Source organism: Diadema antillarum, unplaced genomic scaffold (genome assembly GCF_040938485.1).
Source record: "Diadema antillarum isolate AM-2024a unplaced genomic scaffold, OU_Dant_1.0 scf00000167, whole genome shotgun sequence".
Classification (NCBI taxonomy): Eukaryota; Metazoa; Echinodermata; class Echinoidea; order Diadematoida; family Diadematidae; genus Diadema; species Diadema antillarum.
The window spans coordinates 119,648-140,876 of record NW_027271056.1 but is presented as its reverse complement, the minus strand read 5'-3'; the positions used below and the strand labels follow the sequence as shown (position 1 = coordinate 140,876).

At 40.1% G+C, this 21,229-nt stretch overlaps 1 protein-coding gene across 1 annotated transcript in view; it reads left to right on the top strand.

The window, feature by feature from the left end:
* Positions 1 to 18,750, top strand: part of LOC139722559 (uncharacterized) — a 46,306-nt gene extending 27,556 nt beyond the window's left edge. Inside the window, exons 4-13 of the mRNA XM_071633849.1 lie at positions 568 to 635; positions 3,759 to 4,134; positions 6,430 to 6,583; positions 7,276 to 7,651; positions 8,562 to 9,408; positions 9,969 to 10,134; positions 10,942 to 11,043; positions 11,594 to 11,686; positions 13,368 to 13,495; positions 14,223 to 18,750. Of these exons, the coding sequence (XP_071489950.1) occupies positions 568 to 635; positions 3,759 to 4,134; positions 6,430 to 6,583; positions 7,276 to 7,651; positions 8,562 to 9,408; positions 9,969 to 10,134; positions 10,942 to 11,043; positions 11,594 to 11,686; positions 13,368 to 13,495; positions 14,223 to 14,340 (2,428 nt within the window). The 3' untranslated portion in view covers positions 14,341 to 18,750. The remainder of the gene's footprint in view (positions 1 to 567; positions 636 to 3,758; positions 4,135 to 6,429; positions 6,584 to 7,275; positions 7,652 to 8,561; positions 9,409 to 9,968; positions 10,135 to 10,941; positions 11,044 to 11,593; positions 11,687 to 13,367; positions 13,496 to 14,222) is intronic.
* The last annotated feature ends 2,479 nt before the right edge of the window (positions 18,751 to 21,229 follow it).

Sequence of the window (21,229 nt, the reverse complement as noted above, 5' to 3'; positions counted from 1 at the left end):
GTAATATTGAGAATTTAATTTGTACACCTGCTGTAAAGTTATTTGCTCCGGTGATAGTTTTCCTTATCTGTGTGAATTTGTCTAACATTGCATTTGCATGATTAATGTTCATGTGCAAAGTGTGTAGAGGTGAAATACTCTTTTTTCAAATGATAAGAAAGCATACCAATGTTTGAAGACAGCTTGCATTACACATGATTAATCATGTATATGCTCATGGAATTACAGTGTTGGTATGTTACATTTTACAAGAAAAACATAGGTAAGCTGTCTGTCAGGAGATTACTCTTATTTTTATTGACCAGGGGGAATTGTTTGTGGAAGGGGGATGGAAAGGAAGGGGGTATTGGCTTTGTGATATATTGCGCTTGTTCAGTATTGGGTCATACACTATACATTAAAAAGTGTGCTACATGATGTGTGTAAAATGCTACAGGTAGAGGCTAACATTTGTATGACAGTGTAAGTGCAGATCATGATGGCATCTCCATGTGCTTGTGTACTTGTATTGATAGGAAGTGTGTCTGTGGTGTTGACATTTGAATGGCTTCTGTTTGATATCCTCAGTGGGGTGAAATCTCGGAAGAAGGAATCCAGCTCTCCAGTGGTGGTAGACCTGACAGAATCAGATGATGGTAAGTTTAGTCTACAACGCATTAAGATGTGGCTTGTCAACACACTGTTTTTGTACACTTCTGCCCGTATGTTTAAAGGACAAGTTCACCTTCATAAACATAAGGATTGAGAGAATGCAACGATATTAGTAGAACACATCAGTGAAAGTTTGAGGAAAATTGGACAATCGATGCAAAAGTTATGAATTTTTAAAATTTTTGTGTTGGAACCGCTGGATGAGGAGACTACTACAGCTTGTGAGTCATATGCGTACAGCAGTATAAAGAAAATGTAAAGAAAATTCAACATATTGTCACTTTTTTCGCATAATAAAAGAGCACTTGACTTGACTCTTTCTAAAGGCAGGGGGAATAATATTACCCATAACATTTGTCGGTAACGAGTCAGGGGAATGTGTACTTTTTTCAAAAGATGAAATTTTGTGAAATTCTCTTTATATTTTCCTTATATTGTTGTACGCATGTGACATCTAAGTTATTCACACACTGCAGTAGTCTTCTCATCCAGCGGTTACTGCACAAAAACTTCAAAAATTCATAACTTTTGAACGGATTGTCCAATTTTCCTCAAACTTTCAATGATGTGTTCTACTAATATTGCTACATTCTCTCAATCCTTATGTTTATGAAGGTGAACTTGTCCTTTAACTACACTGTACATTGTAGCTTGTGAGATTCACACACACAGACACATACATGTGCAAAGTACATTGTATTTCAGTCTACAATAATGGAAAGTAGATCAGATAGAAACAGGGCATAAACTGTTATATATCCGCCATCAGAATGATCTGTTGTAAGCAGTTTTCTCGATAATTTCGTTCACAAATATTGTGTCTAGTATTTGGAGGCTGTGATTGTTGCCATTCCATAGAAAAAAACAAACAAAAACACATAACATTTTCTTTATGCTACCAAGAGCAGGTGTCCCTCAAAGTTTGCAACTTTTTCAATCCATTGAATGGAGAGAGTTTGAAATCCCACTTTAATCCCAGTGCATGCAAGTATAATTTTGCAGGTGTCCTATGAGACAAGTTTAATTGGCATTTCCTACAATTTTACCACTTAAAAAAAAATAAGAGGCTATTTCATTGATAAAGGGAAGATTAGCTCAAAGAGAAAAGACTGTTATAGATGAAATAAATGAACTCGGAGCAGTAGGTAAGTGACAGTGAGTTAAGTCAGATATGAGGGCCACAACATCTGCACAGGTGACCTTAAAATAGCTGCCATGGTTATGTGACTACTATGTACACAAAAGATGAGAAACATGATTATTTTTGAAGTCTTTAATGTAGGAATGTGGATAGACTGTATATTCTACAAAGTGGCATTATTCTAAGATCCTTTCAAAATCCATAAAAGTTAAAATTGTCTGCTGAGAAATTCAAAGCATTATTATAGTAATATAATAATACAAAATATATTTAGTTTTTTTTCTTAGGTTTGCTGTTTGAGCGTCTGAATGCCTTTAAGCATAGCTGCCAATTTGTGTTGGTTTGTTTGAGATTCCCTCCTATTACCTTAGTTTCCAAACTTCCTGACCCGAAGGTCAAATGTTCCTTACTTAGAATTTTTTCTTGGGATCTGAATATGAATGTGTCGTTTAACATGGGGATGATACCATCTTTATTCAGGCTCAATGTCCTGATGGTGCATCAGATGGGTATCATTTGACAGAAGCACCCAAAATTGGGTAAAACTAGGACACTCTCTGTGATTTTTAAGGTCTTCGGTGCTTTATATAAATCGGGGAGTTTGTGAGGGGCATTGCCCTCCGAGCCCCTGCAGTGCCTAAATGGGTTTGCCTGCATGTCCCTGTGGGAGTCCTATGGTAGGCCACACCACACCACACCAGCAATGTGCTCCACTTTCATCCAGATATCCTTCGATTACTCGGAAAGTATTGGCAACTCTCTTTTTTTTTTCAATCAGAAAAAAAAAAATACTTCAAGTGAATGTTAGATTATGGAAGTGATTTTAAATGTTGTGTCATGGACCCCTTTGTGATTAGCTACTTCAGGCTACACCCAGTCAGTTCCTTCCCAACGTTCTCATGATGCTGGGCACATGAGAGCCATTACCGCTTTTCCAAACACTGGAGTTGTTTGCAGGGTGTGAACAATTTCCCACAGTCCTCATGTACAGCAGACAGCATTCATTCCGCCCTAAGTTTGCCAATCGAGTGCAGCGGCAACAGGCCGGACTAGATCCCTGCTGTCGCTAAACAGAGGAGAGGAAATGTGTGACCTCTTTGGGGAAGTGCAGCTAATCTAGTGCTATTCTATCGTATGGAGCTCATTGTTTCTGTGACAGTGTTGAGTCCACAAGGGATTAGAACATTTGGCAAGCAGCCTTTCATCTGGTTCACCTTTCTGACAGACTTTTGCCTTTCTGTCACTACAAGTCACCAGGCTTTAGTGGCTTTATCAGAATGAGATCCAAAGCAAAGTTTCAGTCTTCAACTACTCCCATATTATGATTGTTTTTTTTCTTTAGGGGGAGGGGATGTTGCTTTAGATCCCCATTGCGTATCAACAGCAACATGTAACAGGTCAATGAATTGCAGGACAGCACTCGCAAAAAGATTTTGTGAATGGTCCTAGCTGACTGACATGATGTTGGTATGATTCATTACAGTTCATGTCTTACCATCAGGTAGTGGTATTCTCATGAACACAGAATGACAGATCACTGTTGATGGCTCTTATTATTTAGACAGGAAGATGTTGGTGTCAAAAAAACAAACAATCAACATCAGAATGGCCAAGTAATAAGGTACATGTCACATGGTCCATGATTTATTTTGAAATTGAAATAGATCCCCAATGGAAACTCCTCTGATATAATGTCTACATGCCCTCATTTACCTTTGAAATGGATATGTTATGAGAAGTGAGGTAACTCAGGTGCCAGAGCTATAGGTTTTGTTATGATATCAGGTTTGGTTACAGCATGTCACATGATTTTGTCCTTGAACAGTGCGAGCCAGTGAGATTATCCTGTTCATTTTATCGAGCCCAACGATAGTACATGCATGTACTGCAATTCTTGACAATGCAGTGACCAGTTTCATCAGCCCGGGAGCACATCTTCACTTTTCCTGTGTTTGCAAACTCACAGAAGCTGGTCCAAGCAGTAGCTCCACGGAGGCCAGCTTCCCCACCTCTTCCTCCGGGAAACATCCACCCGCTCCTCCCCATGGGGCATCCCTCGATTCCTCTGCATCCTCTTCCATGGCGACACCGGATGTCCCGCCCGTGGCCTCTCCAGACTCTCCGCCCGCAGTGCCTCATTCCAGTGGGTCTCACCATCACCACCAGCACCACCACCACCAAAGTGCGGCCAGTGTGTCAGGGGTGGGGGCAACAGCGTCAGTCGCTGTGGCCAAGGGTTGCCGCAGCTGCTCTCGTCCCACCAATGCATCGATCAGCGTGAGTAGCTCCAGCTGCAGGAGACACCACCACCACCACCACCATCACCCTCACCAAGTGAACAGGTACTTCACATTCTTTAAAAGTTCGTGCAAGTCTTTATTTGACTGCAATATCTTGAATGGTGTTCTCCAGTGAGCAAGCTTCAAAAAAGCAACCCCCTCCTGAAAAACTTAGTCGTACAAATATGTCAAAGTTTAAATTCTTTTTTTTCTGGACTCGGGAGAAAAGAAAAATGAGAAGAAAGCCTGATCCTTGATTAGGAAATGAGCATTAGGGATGCATTTGCATTAATCTCTTAAAGAACTCTGCTTGACGATGTGCATTTTTGTGAGTGCCTATGTGTTGTTCAGCTTTTGAAAGTCTACAGCTAGAAGCCGAAGAGATGGCTGCATTTAAAGTGTGTATAAATGTGTATCGGTATGATTGTGGTGTCACCGGTTCATGACGTTTGCATGTACATCACTTCGTCTAATTCCACTAGGGTTACAGAGAAGATGGATGTATTGTGGTCCTTTGTAGCTTTTCCACCACCAGTGCTTGTGCAAGAATACATGTGATGTGTCTAGGGGAGCACCTCCAAGCAGTTTCCCATGAAAACGGCACCATTTGATAGTTCTCTCTCTTTCCTTGGGGCATGGTGTTTTCCCTTGACAGAATCTACCTGGAATGAGATCTTTTAGAGGCAAAGGAAAAGGAAGTGACATAATGGACAACCTCTTGCTAAAACCAATGTTGATGTTATCAGTGAGAAGGATGCATCATGAAAGAAAGAGAGAAGGGGAAAAAAAAAGTTGGGTGGTGTGAGTCATGTGATACTCGCTGTGGGGCATCCCCTTGCCCTGGACTCCTGCCAACTTGCCAACGTGGTGATGACTGAGTGGGAAACCAGTGGTCATTCGTGTGTCAACATTCAGCCAGATGACACGCACACTGTCACACACTGCTTGCGCTTTTTCGCAATGTTTTATTTGTGTTGGGTGTGGGAATAGAAAGCGACGAGATGATATAATTATCATCTTATCTTATGTAAATATGTAATTGAGGATAGTGTGACATGAGTCATTTAGCCCAAAAAAAAAAAGAAGAGAGAAGTGGTTTGGGAAGGAATTAGATATGAGAATAAACTTTATCGAAATAAGTGACAATGTGCATTGCGCCATTTTGTGAGTTATATAAACATACCATATAAAGTAACGTGTATGAGATTAGAAAGAGAAAAAGATGTGAAGTACAGAAAGTTGAGAGTATGCATACTGTACAGAGAGATGAACTGAGTAAGTGGAAAAGTGGCATATCGCACAAGCAAAGAAATCCCTGTGAAGATGAATGATGTGGATTTGTTGTCATGATAAAGATCATATCTCATTCTGTAGAATAGTTAGAGATCTTCACGTGCAGGGGTAGAATTTTGTATCTACATCTTCATCATCATGAAAAGGTGTGGTAAGGGGAATAGGGGTGCACAGAGGAGGTGGGGAGGGGAGTGGGTCAGACTGATGTGCACCTTCCCTTGCCATTAGCTACTTCCTGTCATGCTCCCATAGTGTACCACAATCCCTTTGGGAAAGATGACATGTTCGCATTAATCTCGGGAGATAGCAGTAACAAAAAAGAGAGTGGTATCCTTTCATTTATCTGTCAGTAATGTGATTGTAACTGGTTCAATTTCTTACGTAAATAATGTCTTCCTTGAATCTCTTTTTTTAGATTTGTGAGTCTTTTTACTTTTATTGAATGTAGTCTTCCCCTTTGGAACTTTTTATAGACAAGAGCTGTATTATCACCATTTGGAGTGTTTCTCACCAATCTTTATATATTTGAATGATTTATGCAGATTAACACTCATGTGTGTTCCTTTATTTCTGCTTGTTGTTTGTTTGTCTTTTCTGTTCAATGCATTTTCTTTTTTTTTCTTTTTCTTCTGTCTTTCTTTCTTTCTTTCTTTCTTTCTTTCTTTCTTTCTTTCTTTCATTCCTTTTCTTTTCTTTTGAGGGGGTATTTTCTTTTCATAGCACAGTGTAGTATCTGAGGCAAATATGAATTTAGATTAAATCAACATACACATGATTTTGAAGATAAAGACAACTGAATGGTCCAGTCAATTTGATTGGCAAATGAGATATTACATTGCACTGTGAAATTGCCAGTAAAGGTTTTGCATTGCCATAGTAGCATGCAGATTGATGGTGTAGATACATATAGCTGCTATTACTTAAAGATTTGCTGAAGATGTTTTTGTTTGCTTGTTGTTCAATGCATCATGTGTTCCTGGTGAGATCTGTGCTTCCAGTAAACATGTTGATAAAGAGATGAAGAGATCATATGTTTGAACTCTGCTCTGTATCCCACCACTTCAGGCCCGTCTGTCAGCATCCAGCACTGTCCAGCAGCCGAGCCAACCACCCGGCAGTGAACAAGGAGATTGGGAGCTCACGGTCGGCCTTCTCCTCCACTCGACACAGCTGGGAGCAACCGGAGACGGGCGAGACCACTCATGATTCATCAGAGGAGGTACCTGGGGGTTTTGCCTTGTTTTATTTTGTTTGTTTGTTTGCAGCCACCATCTTTTATGGAGATGACAACTTACAGGTTTTTACTTGACTTTGTTGAGTATGATTTTTTTTCGTGCATTCAAAGTATAGAAATATAGTTTTCATGAGAAAAATGTGTCTGGAGGATTCTTTAGTCCAACATTGGATTCAGCATGCTTAAAATGTGTAGTATCCAAAATTTCAACCAAAAGTATTTTGCTGCCTTCATAACATCTTTTTTTTTATGCTTTAGGGTTTTCTCTGTGCATCAGTATGATTTTTATGCAGAGATAGGCACCTCTGCTGATAAATCTTTTTTTGTTGTTGCTGTTGTTCCTCCTCCTTTGAAATTCAAGTACACAACTTATGTGAACTCTGTGAAAATGTGAACACATCCAACAGCATTTTTTATTTTTTTTGCAAGTGTTTGGCAGAAGAGCTGCAATTGGACATGCAGTAAATATGACATCTTGCTTGTTGTAACAGAGCCACACAATGGCTGTGATTTCCAGTAGTTTGATACGGGAAGACTGCATTCGCAAATTACTTTCAAAGTGATGATGAAGTTCATGAGAAGTGACAAAAAATTGAGTACTAGGTCAAAGCAAATTCATGAGACATTTCTGTTCAAATATTATACGACTTTGTATGAACTCTGACTCTCTTTGATAGGCACGAGTGTCCAGTAGCATCCAGGAGCATAATAACAACAACGACCAGCCAATGACCTCCACATCTTCCTCATTGTCCTCCTCTGCCTCATCCGCCTCAACGTCCAACGCTTTCTTCCAGTGGGCAAGGGACACTCGGCGTCACATCGAGGCAGGGGTGGAGCTGTCCGCTCTCAACAGCATCAGGCAGCGCCAGCCAGATGCCCAGTCCCAACCCGGTGTGTCTGCCCAGCTGCCAACGGGGAGCTCGCAGGCGGTTAATAGTGCTTGCAGCCATGCCCAACGGGAGAGTGGTAGCCGGTGTTTTTCACGGCCAAGCCTTCTTGACCGTCTGCTGCACTCTCCTGGTCTGCAACAGGGCTCTATGCACAGTAGAGGTTAGTGTTGCCCATGTTGTAGTTTTCTGTCTATAAATTGAAACTGCACTGAGAGTAGCCATTACGAAAGGTCATGCTGCTGTAGCGATAGTAGGAGTAGCAAGCAGAGGGTCATTACAGGAGACTGCTCAAACCAACAGCCAAAGCTGAGTGCTAGTGAGACAGCCTTTGGAAATCTGTCTGAATTTCATGACTTACACCTTTGAATTTCCACATTTTTCTATCAGTGTTTGGTGGCAAAAATCATTACCAATCAGCAGAGCATCATTTGAAGAAGTGTACACATTTGCACTGACTGAGGATGGGTGGATGGAACCATATCATTAGTCAAAGTGACTAAATGAATAATATTCAGTAGGAGTGGTGTATTGGTTTAGGCTCCCTCCAGGTCTTGATTGATAATCACTATTGCAGATCTCAAAAGGCCCTCAAGCTCCGCTTCCTCTCTCGCTCTTTGTTCATGATTTTCAGGGCTAACCACAGTGTGAAGGCCTTTGAAAGAGACTACACCTGATGATGGAATAGTGATTTCACTGCTGAGGAACAAGATTCATGTTTTCTGTTGTTTGTTTTCATATAGCATATGTGCACCCATATTATCACTTGTATTTTCCAACTGATTACAATGCAAACGTGATTTGTATATCTGTGAGTCTTCTCCATGTCTCAGTTGGTTTGCTTATTCAAATGAGCAAATCCTTAGCCCTCATCCATGATCCTTCCCTAAGTTGATGTAAATGAAGTGCTTTATGTTTCATTTTACTACAGCCTCACACAAGAATGATTGATAGATGGCTTTTAAGAATCCTATGACAAAACACTTCTGAGAATTAATTCATTCATTGTAGTGTGACATTTTATGGAGAGGAAAGCAGTTTAAAAATTTGGAATTTCTTCTTTTGTTTTTTAGGTGACAAACGTGGACATGTAAGTAGAGTGCCTGGAAGTCAACAACTGGGTCACCATCACCACCATCACTACCATCCCCACCACAACCACTCCTCGCGCTCCTTGTCGTCATCTTCTACCTCCAATGTCATCTCCTCTTCCCTACCCCGCCATCGGCCTATGGTTCAAGGTCCTGCCCGGCCAGTCCCCCACAACCCCACCCACTCTCTGCAGCAGCAGCAGCCACAGCAGCCCCAGCAGCAGCAACAGCATCAGCAACAGCAGCAGGGGTGCGGTCCTCAGTTGGTCACCACGACATCCCCTCCACCAGCACCTTTCCAACACCCCAGCCAGTTGCAGCATCCCCATCCCCGGCCACACCCCTTGCAGCTGGTGGCAGAGATCCAGCTGCCCCAGCAGTCCCCATCGGCATCGGTCACCCACCAGCAGCTGCGGCAGCGTCAGCAGTACCTGGTGGAGATGCAACGCCGCTGCCTCCAGGTGCAGCCTGTGCAGCACATGTCTCACCGCTCCTATGGCCGCATGATGCCAGAGCTCAGTTTCATGGTTCCTAGCAGGCACATGCATTGCCCCGAGCAGCAGCAGCAACGCATACACCTCGCTGAACAGCAACAGCCACAGCAGCAGCAGCAAGAACAACAACAGCAACCACAGCGGCAACAAGATCCCGAGCAGCTGCAACCAGCGCCACCAGCACAGCAGCTGCCGACGCAACACCCACCAGGCGAGCAGCATTCGGGCCATATCCGCATCCATCGTGACCCCCAGGCCCAACCTGGTCACCCAAGAGCAGCTAGGGAGATGCCTTCACCTTTCTGCACCAGACACCCCGTCCTCAGGTCTCAGAGGTGAGTTACATATTCTTCTCTACTATCAATCACCTTGCATTTTTTTTCTCTTACGCGTATATATACAGGTATATAGTAAGGTAAGAGTAATATTGTTGTTCAAGACATAGACTCAGCACAGAATCAATGCCTTATTCATACTCAGTGGGTAGACCATTTTGATACTCACTACGTGACATTTTGATAAAGTTTAAGTGAATGTGCTCAATAATTCATGCGATCTATTTCCTTCCACCTGTCTTCTATTTCGATGTAAGATGTGTCCTTGATGGGTGATATGAAACAATGCTCCCCATTCACTCTGGTGATGAATAGTGCATTCTTCTTGAGATCTTGATGTGGGTGTAATTCATGAACCAGACGTCCACATATTCTTTTCATGATAGTACACTGTCATACTTCAAAACCACTCTTGTTTGATAAATTCATTTAGGAAAATATGATGTTGTATCAGCTGTAAGCAAAAGATAGCAATTTGAAAAGTTCAGGCTTTTGTCAAGACAAGAACTCGAGTTGCCTTTCCCACATCTTATGATGTCATTTTGTCATGTGATTTACAGAGACACTACTGAAGTTGGCACTGGAGCTGGAGCGGATGGGAGGCAGCACCAGCACCGCCACCTACATCACCACCTCCACCACTACCACCACAATGCCCCCCATCCCGACCCCTTCAGCACCCCCAACATGGCTGGCACCACTGTGGCACCTCTCATCTCTAATTTGGTGAGTGATAGATTGATGCATTCATTCATTAGTCTATAAAACGTAGAGGTGCACAAGATGAAGGTAGTCAAGTTAAAGCTATTGAAGGTGATCTCTATAAAAAAAATCTGATGTTCCATTCTAGATCTGTAGATCAAAACAACCACATCACTTCTAAAGAAGAAGCAAAAACAGAGCAGATGACAAAATGAATTTAAGGGAAACATATGCTATTCACCCAAATAATAGACAAGGGAGGAGGAGATATACAATATTCAAATCTAAAGCTCATTAATCCTCTGAAAACCAATGCATCAAAATGTTAGGGACATTGTGTACTAATGGGTTATCAGTAGTTATGACAAGATATAGCAAGCAACTGTGTTGCACTGGTGTACTGTTCTGTAGGAAGTCCTACTATGATATCTCCTGGAGTTGTGAATTTTGTTTTGTTTATTTGTTTGTCTGTTTACTTATTACTCTTCAAGGACCCTATTTATCATTCCAAGCGTTTGATATTTTGCAATGTCACTATTTGGCATGGATGTGAAATGATATACGCCCAAGGTATTCAACAATATATCGTCTGTTGAGAATGAGAAGGGCGTTAAGTTGTCTCGAACACTATGGGTTTACCTATGAAAATCATTTTTATGTCATGTGCTATACACCTATGAAAACCAGTTTCAAATGGAGAGAATAAGCATGCAGGTAGGTGTGAAAACAAAAATAAAGTTCAAGACGCCAACTTACTGAAGATGAGGCAAATGGACCCAACACAGCACTTGGTACTCATGACATATTATTCCTCTGTTGTGTCCTTTGCAGCTGGTTCCAGAGATTCCCCCCATACACCCAGTCCACCCATTCTTCACCCAGGCACACCCCTTGTCTGTCATGAGAGCACTCAGGGTCAGCCCAATGTATGAGGTAAGCTTGCCATGGTTTCTTGTTCCAAGTGTGTGGACTCTAACCACCAGGATCATTTCTCTTTGTGACAAACCATCAGGATGATTTCACCAGTGGTTCAGTCTGCAGAGCATCAGTCTAGCAATCAAATGTCGTGGGTTCAAGTCCCATTGAACCTAGCTGAGCAATGTTGTGTGTAATCATGCCACCCCCTCTAGTAAGTGACAAAACACTCTGTCCCTTGAGGAAGACATGATAAAATAGAGGTCCTGTATATGAGGGAGCCATTACTTGTGCATGTAAAAGACCCACACAGCCACATCAGAAAACAGAGTGAATGATACTGAGCCCTTGTGGTTTGCCCCTGGTCACAAGCAATAGTCTACAAATAGTATCAGCTCTGCACACTGTGCCTTATGTAAAGAAGATTTTTCCAAAATCTGCTACCTTTTGACAAGTAATAATTCCAGGACTGCATAGTCTCAGTTGCCGACCGAGTGTGAACCCCCTTCTTGTGCTCGATCTGTACATCCTTCCAAGAAACTTACATCACGTTGAATTCTCCCCGCAGGAATTGGTGCAGCTGGGTGAGCATCTAGGCCAGGTGAATCGTGGGGCATCTCGAAGCACGATAGAGAGGAATACATTACCGCACAAATACAAGGTGAGGACTTCCTCAACAGTTAGCCTCAAAAGATGCGAAGATAGACAATCTTAGCCTCAGGCATTGAGTGTCTGGTCGAATGTGTGATTTAATGTCCTTATTGTTTCTGTAGTACATGTAGAATCTCTCAAAGGCACTAGCATTTGTGTAATATATTGAAGGATTTATTTGTTGTATGTGGGGCTTTTGTTTCTTGCTTAATTATGAAATTTAAGTTGTACTCTTTCTGGTACTGGTAAGTTCCATTCTATGCCTACCTCCTTCCTAAAATAAACAAACAAAACAAAAAGAAACAATAGATGAGGGTGACAAAAATGAAATATTGTGTTAGTACATCCTTCTGCCATAAGATCTGTCCATGCTAAGGATTGGTTGAGCACGGGTCTTGTTCATTAGCTACAGTTATGTATTGTGATCGCAATATTTTATCAAAAATATATACAGTAAACCTCGCATGAGTCGAAGCTCTCGGGACTGACAAAAATGCGTCGACTTAAGTGAACTTCGACTCTCGCGAGAGTCGATTTTTTTTCGACTCACAGTTATGTGCATGTATTATAGTACATTTGCATGCATGTGTGTTTGTGTGTGCGTGCGTGTGTGTGTTTGCATTCAAATTTGTCTGTTCTTGAAGATAATGTTCTTATTTTGTTCTAAATTGAACATGGAATTTGTATCAATACAAGTACTAGTAGTTAAACGTAGTTCTGAGAATGTCTGCGCTAATGTGGCAATGTGCATGTGCTATCGTATGTCCATGGTGCAACATAGGTAGCCATCTCTGTCAACCTACCCTGAGAGACAAACACTCTCCCAGGCCCATCCCACCTCCATTGAACAAAACTATACAGCCAGCCGGGCACGCACAAACAAGCTCCGCCCACTTGGCCTGTCACTAAAATATTAAAGCAGCGATTGGTTGACCAAGGAGTTCTGGCTTGACATGGATAAAGTATGGATGTGCCCAGTGTATGGATAAAGTATGGATGGATGTGCTGTGTGTATACATGTATACATGTGCATGTATTCGACATGCGTGCTGAGCGGTACGGTGAGTGTGCATGCTTATACCTGCAGCAGGCCAGGGACGGGGTTCTGCGACATGCCGATTGTTTTTGTTCTCCTCTAAATGTAATGAGAATGCCAGACAAATCTTCTTCGGCTCAAGTGATGTAAACTACGCGTATTTTGTACAAAAGGGACTGAATGTTTTACTTCGACACAGCCGAAATTCGACTCTCGTACTTCGGCTTATGCAAATATTTCTTAGAGAAAATACATAGGGAAAAATCGGGACTTTTTATTTTGCTTCGAGTTAAGTGATTTTCGACTCACTCGACGTCGACTTATCCGAGGTTTACTGTATTTCTTATGTATGATACCTGTATCAAGCATGCTTTATTTGCATACCAGAAATCAGACATCAGATTTTTGTTCCCTTGGAACTTGTGCATAATATGGTTAAAAAAAAGGAAGAAAACAGCCCTCATTTTCACCACAGCTTAGAGAGTCTCAAAAAGTTGTTTATTGCAACTGATTGACAAATTGCCCTACATCAACGTAAATAAGGCAATTTGTCAATTCCATTAACATTCTTTATTAACAGGTTGGTGTTAGTATTGAAAGAGTTGGATTCATTTTTCATTGTTGCTCCTCCCATTCCTTATCGCATGCTTCACAGCGCCATCAACGGGAGAATGACAGCAGTCAGGAAACTGGTGAAGTTGAGGGCGCCGTGAAGATAGAAGATGATGACATGGAGAAATGCACAATCTGCCTTTCATACTTTGAAGACGATGAGGAAGTCAGGTAATGCAAAAAAAAAAAAAAGGAAAGATAGTTTACAGCAAATGCAGGCGTTGCTTGCATGTTAAATTAAAACTAGAGGTGTCAACAGGAATTGTAGCTACATATTCACATAAAAAATTGTGTGCTTGTCTCATTCTGAATGATCTGCCTCAATGTTACTTCAGTATGACTTGTAGCTTATCATACACTTATTGTGTCCATTGGATATGACATTAAATGGAGGTCTGGTGTGTGAGGGAGTCACAACAGATCCCACTTCATACATTCATCTCAAAGAGGAGGGTGCTATCTTAGTGAAGTAGTCCACCCACGTATCCACACCAGAAAATGGGCAAATGATGCTGACCCCTCAAGGTTTGCCCCAGATGACTAGCAATAGTCGGCAAACGACATTAATTATGCGCATTGTGCCACACAAAGAAGACACACTTGTTCATTTCTGTGAAATTTGTTCAACTGGACTTGATGCCTAGATTTACCCACATGGCTCTTTCAATCACTAAGTTACGAGGGCTTACATCAACTCTCACAACCAGAACCAGTTTGATTTGCTGGTAGCAAAACATACCTCATTGACATAGTCAGGTCTTGATACATCGTGTAAGCAGACGTGTAGATTTAGATGTAAGTCCATCGTTTTTGTGTCATCTATTTTAAGCATTAATCTTTTTTTTTTTTTTGATGAAGAAAAGAAATTGAATTTGTATTCCTGTCTTTGTCATTCCAGACGTCTCCCCTGTATGCATCTCTTCCATGCCGAGTGTGTTGACCAGTGGCTGGTGACCAACAAGCGCTGCCCGATATGTCGAGTGGACATTGAGACCCGGATGCCAAAAGAAGTGTAGAGTCTTTACTGTGTGCTTGGGTGAAGAGTCAGAGAGAATAAAAAAAGATACAGATTAAGAGAGAGATGAATGTATGTAATGTTTACTAATGTTGGGGAGAGAGAGAGAGAGCGAGGGAGAAAATGACACAAAGGAATACACAAATCCAAGGGGGGAAAAGGTTTAACAGACGGTGTGTAAAGGAGAGGAAATTTGTAAAAGTTAAGGCATTTTTGGAAGCTTGCTTGTTTAATGTGGAATAAAAATGACATGGAATACCAGGGAGTTTATGAATGTCAAACAATGTAAAATTTGTGAACATTCATAAATCAATGCACATAGCTAATAGAGATTACTCTTTTTAAATGTTTGATGGAAGAAAAAAAAAAGGTAAGAAAAGTGACAATGGTATACACATAAAGAGAGGTTGAATGTGCAGTGAGTGATCAAAATGTGATCACTCACATACCAGTTTTCTCAGAGCTGTGCTAGGAATTCTTCTGTCACAAGTTAGATCGATAATCCGGGATTGACCAGTCTGTACCAATATCTCTATTGAGGCTGGGCTGACTTATCATTAGGCATTATGTCCCTCACACATACACAGTATCGGTATAATTGACTTACAAAAGAGGAAGAAATTTAAAACCTTTGCCCCCTGAAATTTTCCGTAAGGAAGGCCATGCAGGTCATGTTATCAGCACAGGAAAATAATACTTTATTTTTATGTCTTGTAATACAGTGGTTGGTTTTGGATTTTTTTTTAACAGCGTTCTGAGATTTTTACATTATGAGTGAACATTTGCTAGTATGTTGATGCTGATACCATATCTTATCTATGTGATTCATTTGAGCAAAATGCTGATTTTACTCCATGGAGTTATATATCCTTCTTAAAAAGCTTTTAAGGACTAATGTGTTTTACTGGAGAATTCTAGTTGCCTTGTGGTATATCAGAGAAATACTTACTGCAGTAACTGTGGTATTGCTGGTAATGATTACCCTGTGGTCTCACCACATGTGGGTGATGCAAGCAAACTCAGAATGCTATGTTGGATGAGCTAAAATGTGTACTGTCATTTAGATTCCTTCAAAGATAGTTTGGAGAATAAGAACAGTTTAAAGAGGAAACAGAAACCATGAGTACACATTGCACTAAAGTTTTACATTTTACCCCAGGTTTCTTTTGTCTTTTTAACCACAAAGAAGAAGAAATTTCATATTATGTCAGATACCACATTATTTGTCTGAAATTATTCTTTAAGAAAAGCAAGTAAATCCGGAAAGCATGCATTCAGGATTAGATGAAAGAAAGATGATAAAGTGACCAAATTGTGTTTTGATCAAGAGGCTGTAACATTGAAAAACGTGAATCACTTTCTTTTGTTCACACTGTGTCAAGTATTGTGGGTAACGAACAGACTTCAAAGTGACTGAGTGTTTTCATTATTCCTCTTCTTACATATGCTATTATCATGAATTTTCAATGCCTGGTCATGTGCTTGCAAGACTGATTAGAACAAAGTCAGCTGGAATACCAAAGCTATTGTAAGCTTTCAGTGGGGTATCTTGAATTTCTTTATTAGTTTTTTGTTGACTCTGTGTGAGAAGTTTGGTAGACAAGCATAACTAGGGACAGATTGCTATTTTACGTAGACACTCATTTGCACATTTGCTCAAAGGACCAAATTTTTTTCTGCGAGACACAATGCACATTTGTAGGACCCAGCCCCCCCCCCTTTAAGAATTATCTGAAAGATTAGAATGCAAAACTCTAACACAATCAAATAATCATAAATATATTTCAACCTTTGTATGTCATTTTGTTTGGGAGATGGACTGTGCTTTTCATACAGTGTTGCTTTTTCCCGTGGCACTGATGCAGTTTAGGTTAGATCATGTGACAGATGGCAAATCTGTTCCATTTTTCTCTCATCATCACACCCTTTTTAGTGCCATTCTCGTAACGCGCTTACCCCATTGGTCATATTCAAGCCAGGTGTCCATATGGGAGAAGCAGGAGTTCTCGGGACATAAACCTCTCGTAGATTACGTAGTGACAGTACTCGATATCTTGCGCAAAGTGTAAAACAGAAAAGTAGAGAACCATTGATTAGACTAGCTAATGACATCACGTGTACATTGCATGTATATTTGCATGTATTTGAGAAGCAGATATATCATAGGGAAGTAGAGGGAAATAGTCGGACAGAAATAGAGAGAAAGAAAGAGAGGAGAGAGAGAGAGAGAGAGAGAGAGAGAGAGAGAGGGAGAGACTTTTAACAGTACCTGATTTTGAAAACATATCAGGGCCAGAACCATTTGTAAAAGAGTTTGTAAATTTACATCCAGAGATCATCAGATGAGAATTGAAAATTGAAATTTTTGACATGAATTCAGGTATTTTTATGAGTAACTTGTTATTTAATTCTTATGCCAGTTATGTACAGCCACCCTTTCACCCGATATAGTGCATGATGTGAAATTTCCCGTATTTTCTTAAATTTTCAAGTTACCGACTGTCGATGACATACACATTGTAATTCTGTATATTCTACCCCAACATCAGTTATATTTTTTGGAATTTTGATTTTCCAATTGTCATATGTATTGCCTTTCCATTTACTGAGAGTGAAGCTGTCTTTAAAAAGTTTATAACATTATAGCCCTTAGATTCCAGTATGATAAGCCACAAGATACACATTTTGTTATTACTGGTTGAATGCTAGCAAATCTTCCATTCGTTTTTGTTTTCTTACAGCAAATTTATAAAGGAAATAGCAACAGGGAATCCTATAAAAAGACATCTCTGGGTTTGTAGAAATACTGTGTATAATGATTTAACTTGCTCAAAGTGCTACCGGTACTTGGGTGCTTGTGTGGGTATCACCGACAGTTTATACATGAGAATGAGTGTAGTAAATTGTTTCAGACATTCAGCTAGAAGATCATCTGTGTTTGAATCACGTGAATGATATCAACTTGAGACTGTGGAGCAGTGTAGAATGAGGGTGCCTCACAAGCAAGAGATGTGCGATGTTAATTCAAGCCGAGATCGCAGCCAGATCCTGTGAGTAGGTGTTAGTAAATTTCCAGGGTGTTCCAAGCTGCTAACAAACATCCCTCAATGCTTTTAACAAATATTACTGTTTGCTGAAGTAACCTCCAGAGCTTTAACCTATGTTGAGTGCCAGATATTGAGGGCATGCGGTCCTCAATATGATGTCGTGAGGACAGCGTTATCTGATTTTGTCATGTATGTCTCAACTCTTGGACCGCTCGTTTGAAGTTTTCTCTGCCATGAGGAGAATTTGTCGTAGACTAGTCTGGTTCATCAGTGTAGAGAGGGGCAGTTTGGCCTGGTTAAGGGAAAAAGTGACAAGCCTGATATATATATGTGTGAATGAAAATGTTTACCGAGAGAAAAATTATTCTCTTACTGCATTGTTGTGCGCGCTTCATGCATAGGAAAAGAGGCAGTTACATAAATGAATGCGAGAGAAGCGGCTAGATCTGGGAGTTGTGTTTTGTTTTTTCATTTTGCAGATATTCTTTTTTTTTTCCCCTCCAAAGTGCTAATCGAGCAGGTCAGCAATACTGCTGTGCTGTCAAATTTTATATGGGGGCAGATGAACCAGGAAATATCAAAGAAAAGTATGTGAGTGTAGTTTATTGTAGATGTATTTCATTAATGTATACAGTGCAAAAAAAAACAAACAAACTTGAGAGTAATAACATTTTGCAAGCAAGCTACAAGAAATACATGAAGCTCTCTTTAAAAAATTTACTGGAAAAGTTTGTTCTTTTGAAGCAAGTTTGACAAACAGCACACAGTGGTCAAGGTCACTACTTTACTACCAATTTTGCTGTGAGGTGATATTGTGTATTAGTTGATTCATGAAAGTGGATTAAGATCACTTGCAAGTGAAGGACGCAGAGTACATTGCAACTCGGCACGCAACTCAAAACTGGTCACACAAGATTAGTCTCTTATTGTCAGATTGATAGTGCTCATCTTGTGAAATAACTGTTGATGCTTCTTGTTTTGTTGCAGACTGAAGAGGAAAATGAGCATATGTTTGTGTTGTTCAACTTCACTTAATGAGGAATTCAGTGATGGGATGTAAGCTTTTCAAGAAAGCATAGGGCAAGGGGAAAATACCGCTAAAAGCATTGACAAAGGTTATGACAGTCCAAATATCCTGATTAGCCCCATGGCATTAGTGCTTTTATACTGTTACCAATTGCTTAAAGGAATTTACTCTGTGTATGGAGTTTCTTGTAAAGTGCACACAATGCCAGGGCTCAACAGTTTAACAAAGCCTGTGTTAAATGAGAATTAGCGTGCCCTGAACTGAAGGGGGTTGTCTCTACCGGTGTAAGGGGATTTTAGCAGGGGGAAAAAATTTATGTGGCAGCGTGTTGTATATGCAAGTGGAGTGCAAGATAGCACGAGAAACGCTATCAAGCAGAAAAGCTACGTGAATATGTAATTTGTATAATTTAAAATCAGAAAGCTGTATGCTAACACCAAGTGTGTTCTGTAATGGGCATACTAGCACTGTGTGATTGACAACCGATGTAGATATAGTAACAATATGCATGGTATATAGTTGCATTTAGAGGGCCCTTACAATCTTATTTTGGTGGTTCCTGTGGCTGGTTCCCACTGGTCCATTATTCTCTCATTTTGTCATTTTTTTGTCATCGTCTATTGTAAGTCAACCACGAAGTAGCCAAAACTAATAATCATATTTGTTACACCTTTGACAGGAAGCCGATATGGCTCATGGGATGACTGTGTATGATGCAGCTAAAGTTGGTAAAGTGTCCCATATGAAAACTGGGCCCAAATATACCCAGACCCTAACAAAAGTATTGGGGGTCATATTCAGCTACTCCTTAGAAGTTTGCTTGCAATTCAGATGACAACTCATACTTTTTAATGCAAGTTCATGGGATTTCTCCTGGACTGACTTCATTCTGACAAATATTACTTCATGCTCCCAACATTTCTTTCCCTGAAGTGATACAGAATAACTTTGACCTTGGTCAGTCTGCTTTTGGATTAGTTTGCATGCATTATTTTCATTTTTTTTTAGTGGCTGCATCTGTCCTTTTCTTAAAGCCTTTTAATCTTTTTGAAACTTTTGTAACCATGCTGGATGGATGGAATTCAGCATAAGGCCATTTTCCCCCTTTTTTTAATGCTTCTCTTTAAACAGTACAGGTTTGTGTAGGAAGTTGCTTCCATGCACAGCTGTTGTAGACTATTTATAGAGCAATCATGGCGTCATGGATAAATGGATTTAAGAAGGGAATAAATGAATTAACATGTACATGTACTGGAAACTGACGTGAGTTTAATGTCCTTTATTTGTGTGTGTATGTTGAGTATTCACTAAATGTTTTGTGACTTCCTTGGCACGTGGTAATAGTAGTTTCTTTTCTTGTAGATAGGTGGTGGGAATTGTGTGTGTGTGTGTGTGTGTGTGTGTGTGTGCAGGCACACATGCATCATAGACTAATGAAGAAAGAATATGCATATATGGGTGTCTGTTGTGATATGCATTTGTACACATATTATATGCAATTATACATGTTCAAAGTAACAACACATTTACACACACACACGCACACACACACACACACACAAAAGACAAGTAAGAAAAAATGCGCAATAAAAATGCCATCATCAATATGCTATATCCATAGCACAATAGATCTTGATGTATTTATACCAGTATATTGCCAGGAACCATGATTTTCACCCTGGAGTGAAGTATGCCCGGCAAATGTAACTTGAATAACCAAAATATGACTGGGAACACTGGGACAGAGATACACCTCCTCTTGACTGGATTCAGAGTTGGATAGGATTCACACTGAAAGGAAACGAGACCAAACAACTCGCTGATATTTTATGAAAAGCTTCGTCATATTTGTTATCAATAATTACGGACATTCACAGATCAGTACACACAAAATCATGCACAAGGCTGATAGACTGAATTAAACAAGACGCTGGTGCCAAGTAGTGAGCATTGTAATTTTGGAAACATACAGTGCACTCCCGCTATAATGAACACGGTTATAACGAAATTCCAGTTACAATGAAATAAAAATTCAGGCCGCAATATTATCGGCTCTATGTATTGTTATTGTTTATTTGTTCGGTTATAACGAAATTTCGATATAACGAAAGAAAATTGCTGGTCCCGAGGACTTTGTTATAATGGGAGTCCACTGTATCATAAATTGTATGCATAATCCCTTCTATTTTTGACAATGTATATAAATTCAAGCATCATTACTAACTGTTTGCATAACAATAAAAGAATAACTGAGTAGATTCAAGGTATCGTGATATTGCACACCATTTCTCCTGTATCTTCCATACTGTGCAATTGCCAAAGCAGGGCCCTGTTTTATCAAAAGATACTTATGATAGAAATCAACTTTAAAATCAATTTCAACTCTTCATAAAACAAGGCTCTGAACTATCATGTAATTTACTAAAGATGCTATACTAACTGTTTGAAGTATGATGTTGATGTTCAATTTCATTTTAATAGTTCCTTGTCAAATCAAAATCACACCAATACCACAATGCACTAGTATCATATCAGTGTTGTCACCTACTGTAAAGGTGAAAACTGTGTGAAATTATCTTTCTCATGTTGTTTGTTAGATGAATTCACACATTTCTATACCAATCAGCCATGCAACATGTATATAGCACAAAATTGTAGCATAAATTCACATGGACAAACTATACTAAGCAAAACATTTGCAAATTTTTAGTTTTGCACTGGTATCTCGTGTGAAATTGCAAATAGTTCCACGCAACAGACATTTTACATCTACGGAATTACATACATTTATTGAAAAACATTCAATGTGTGTCATG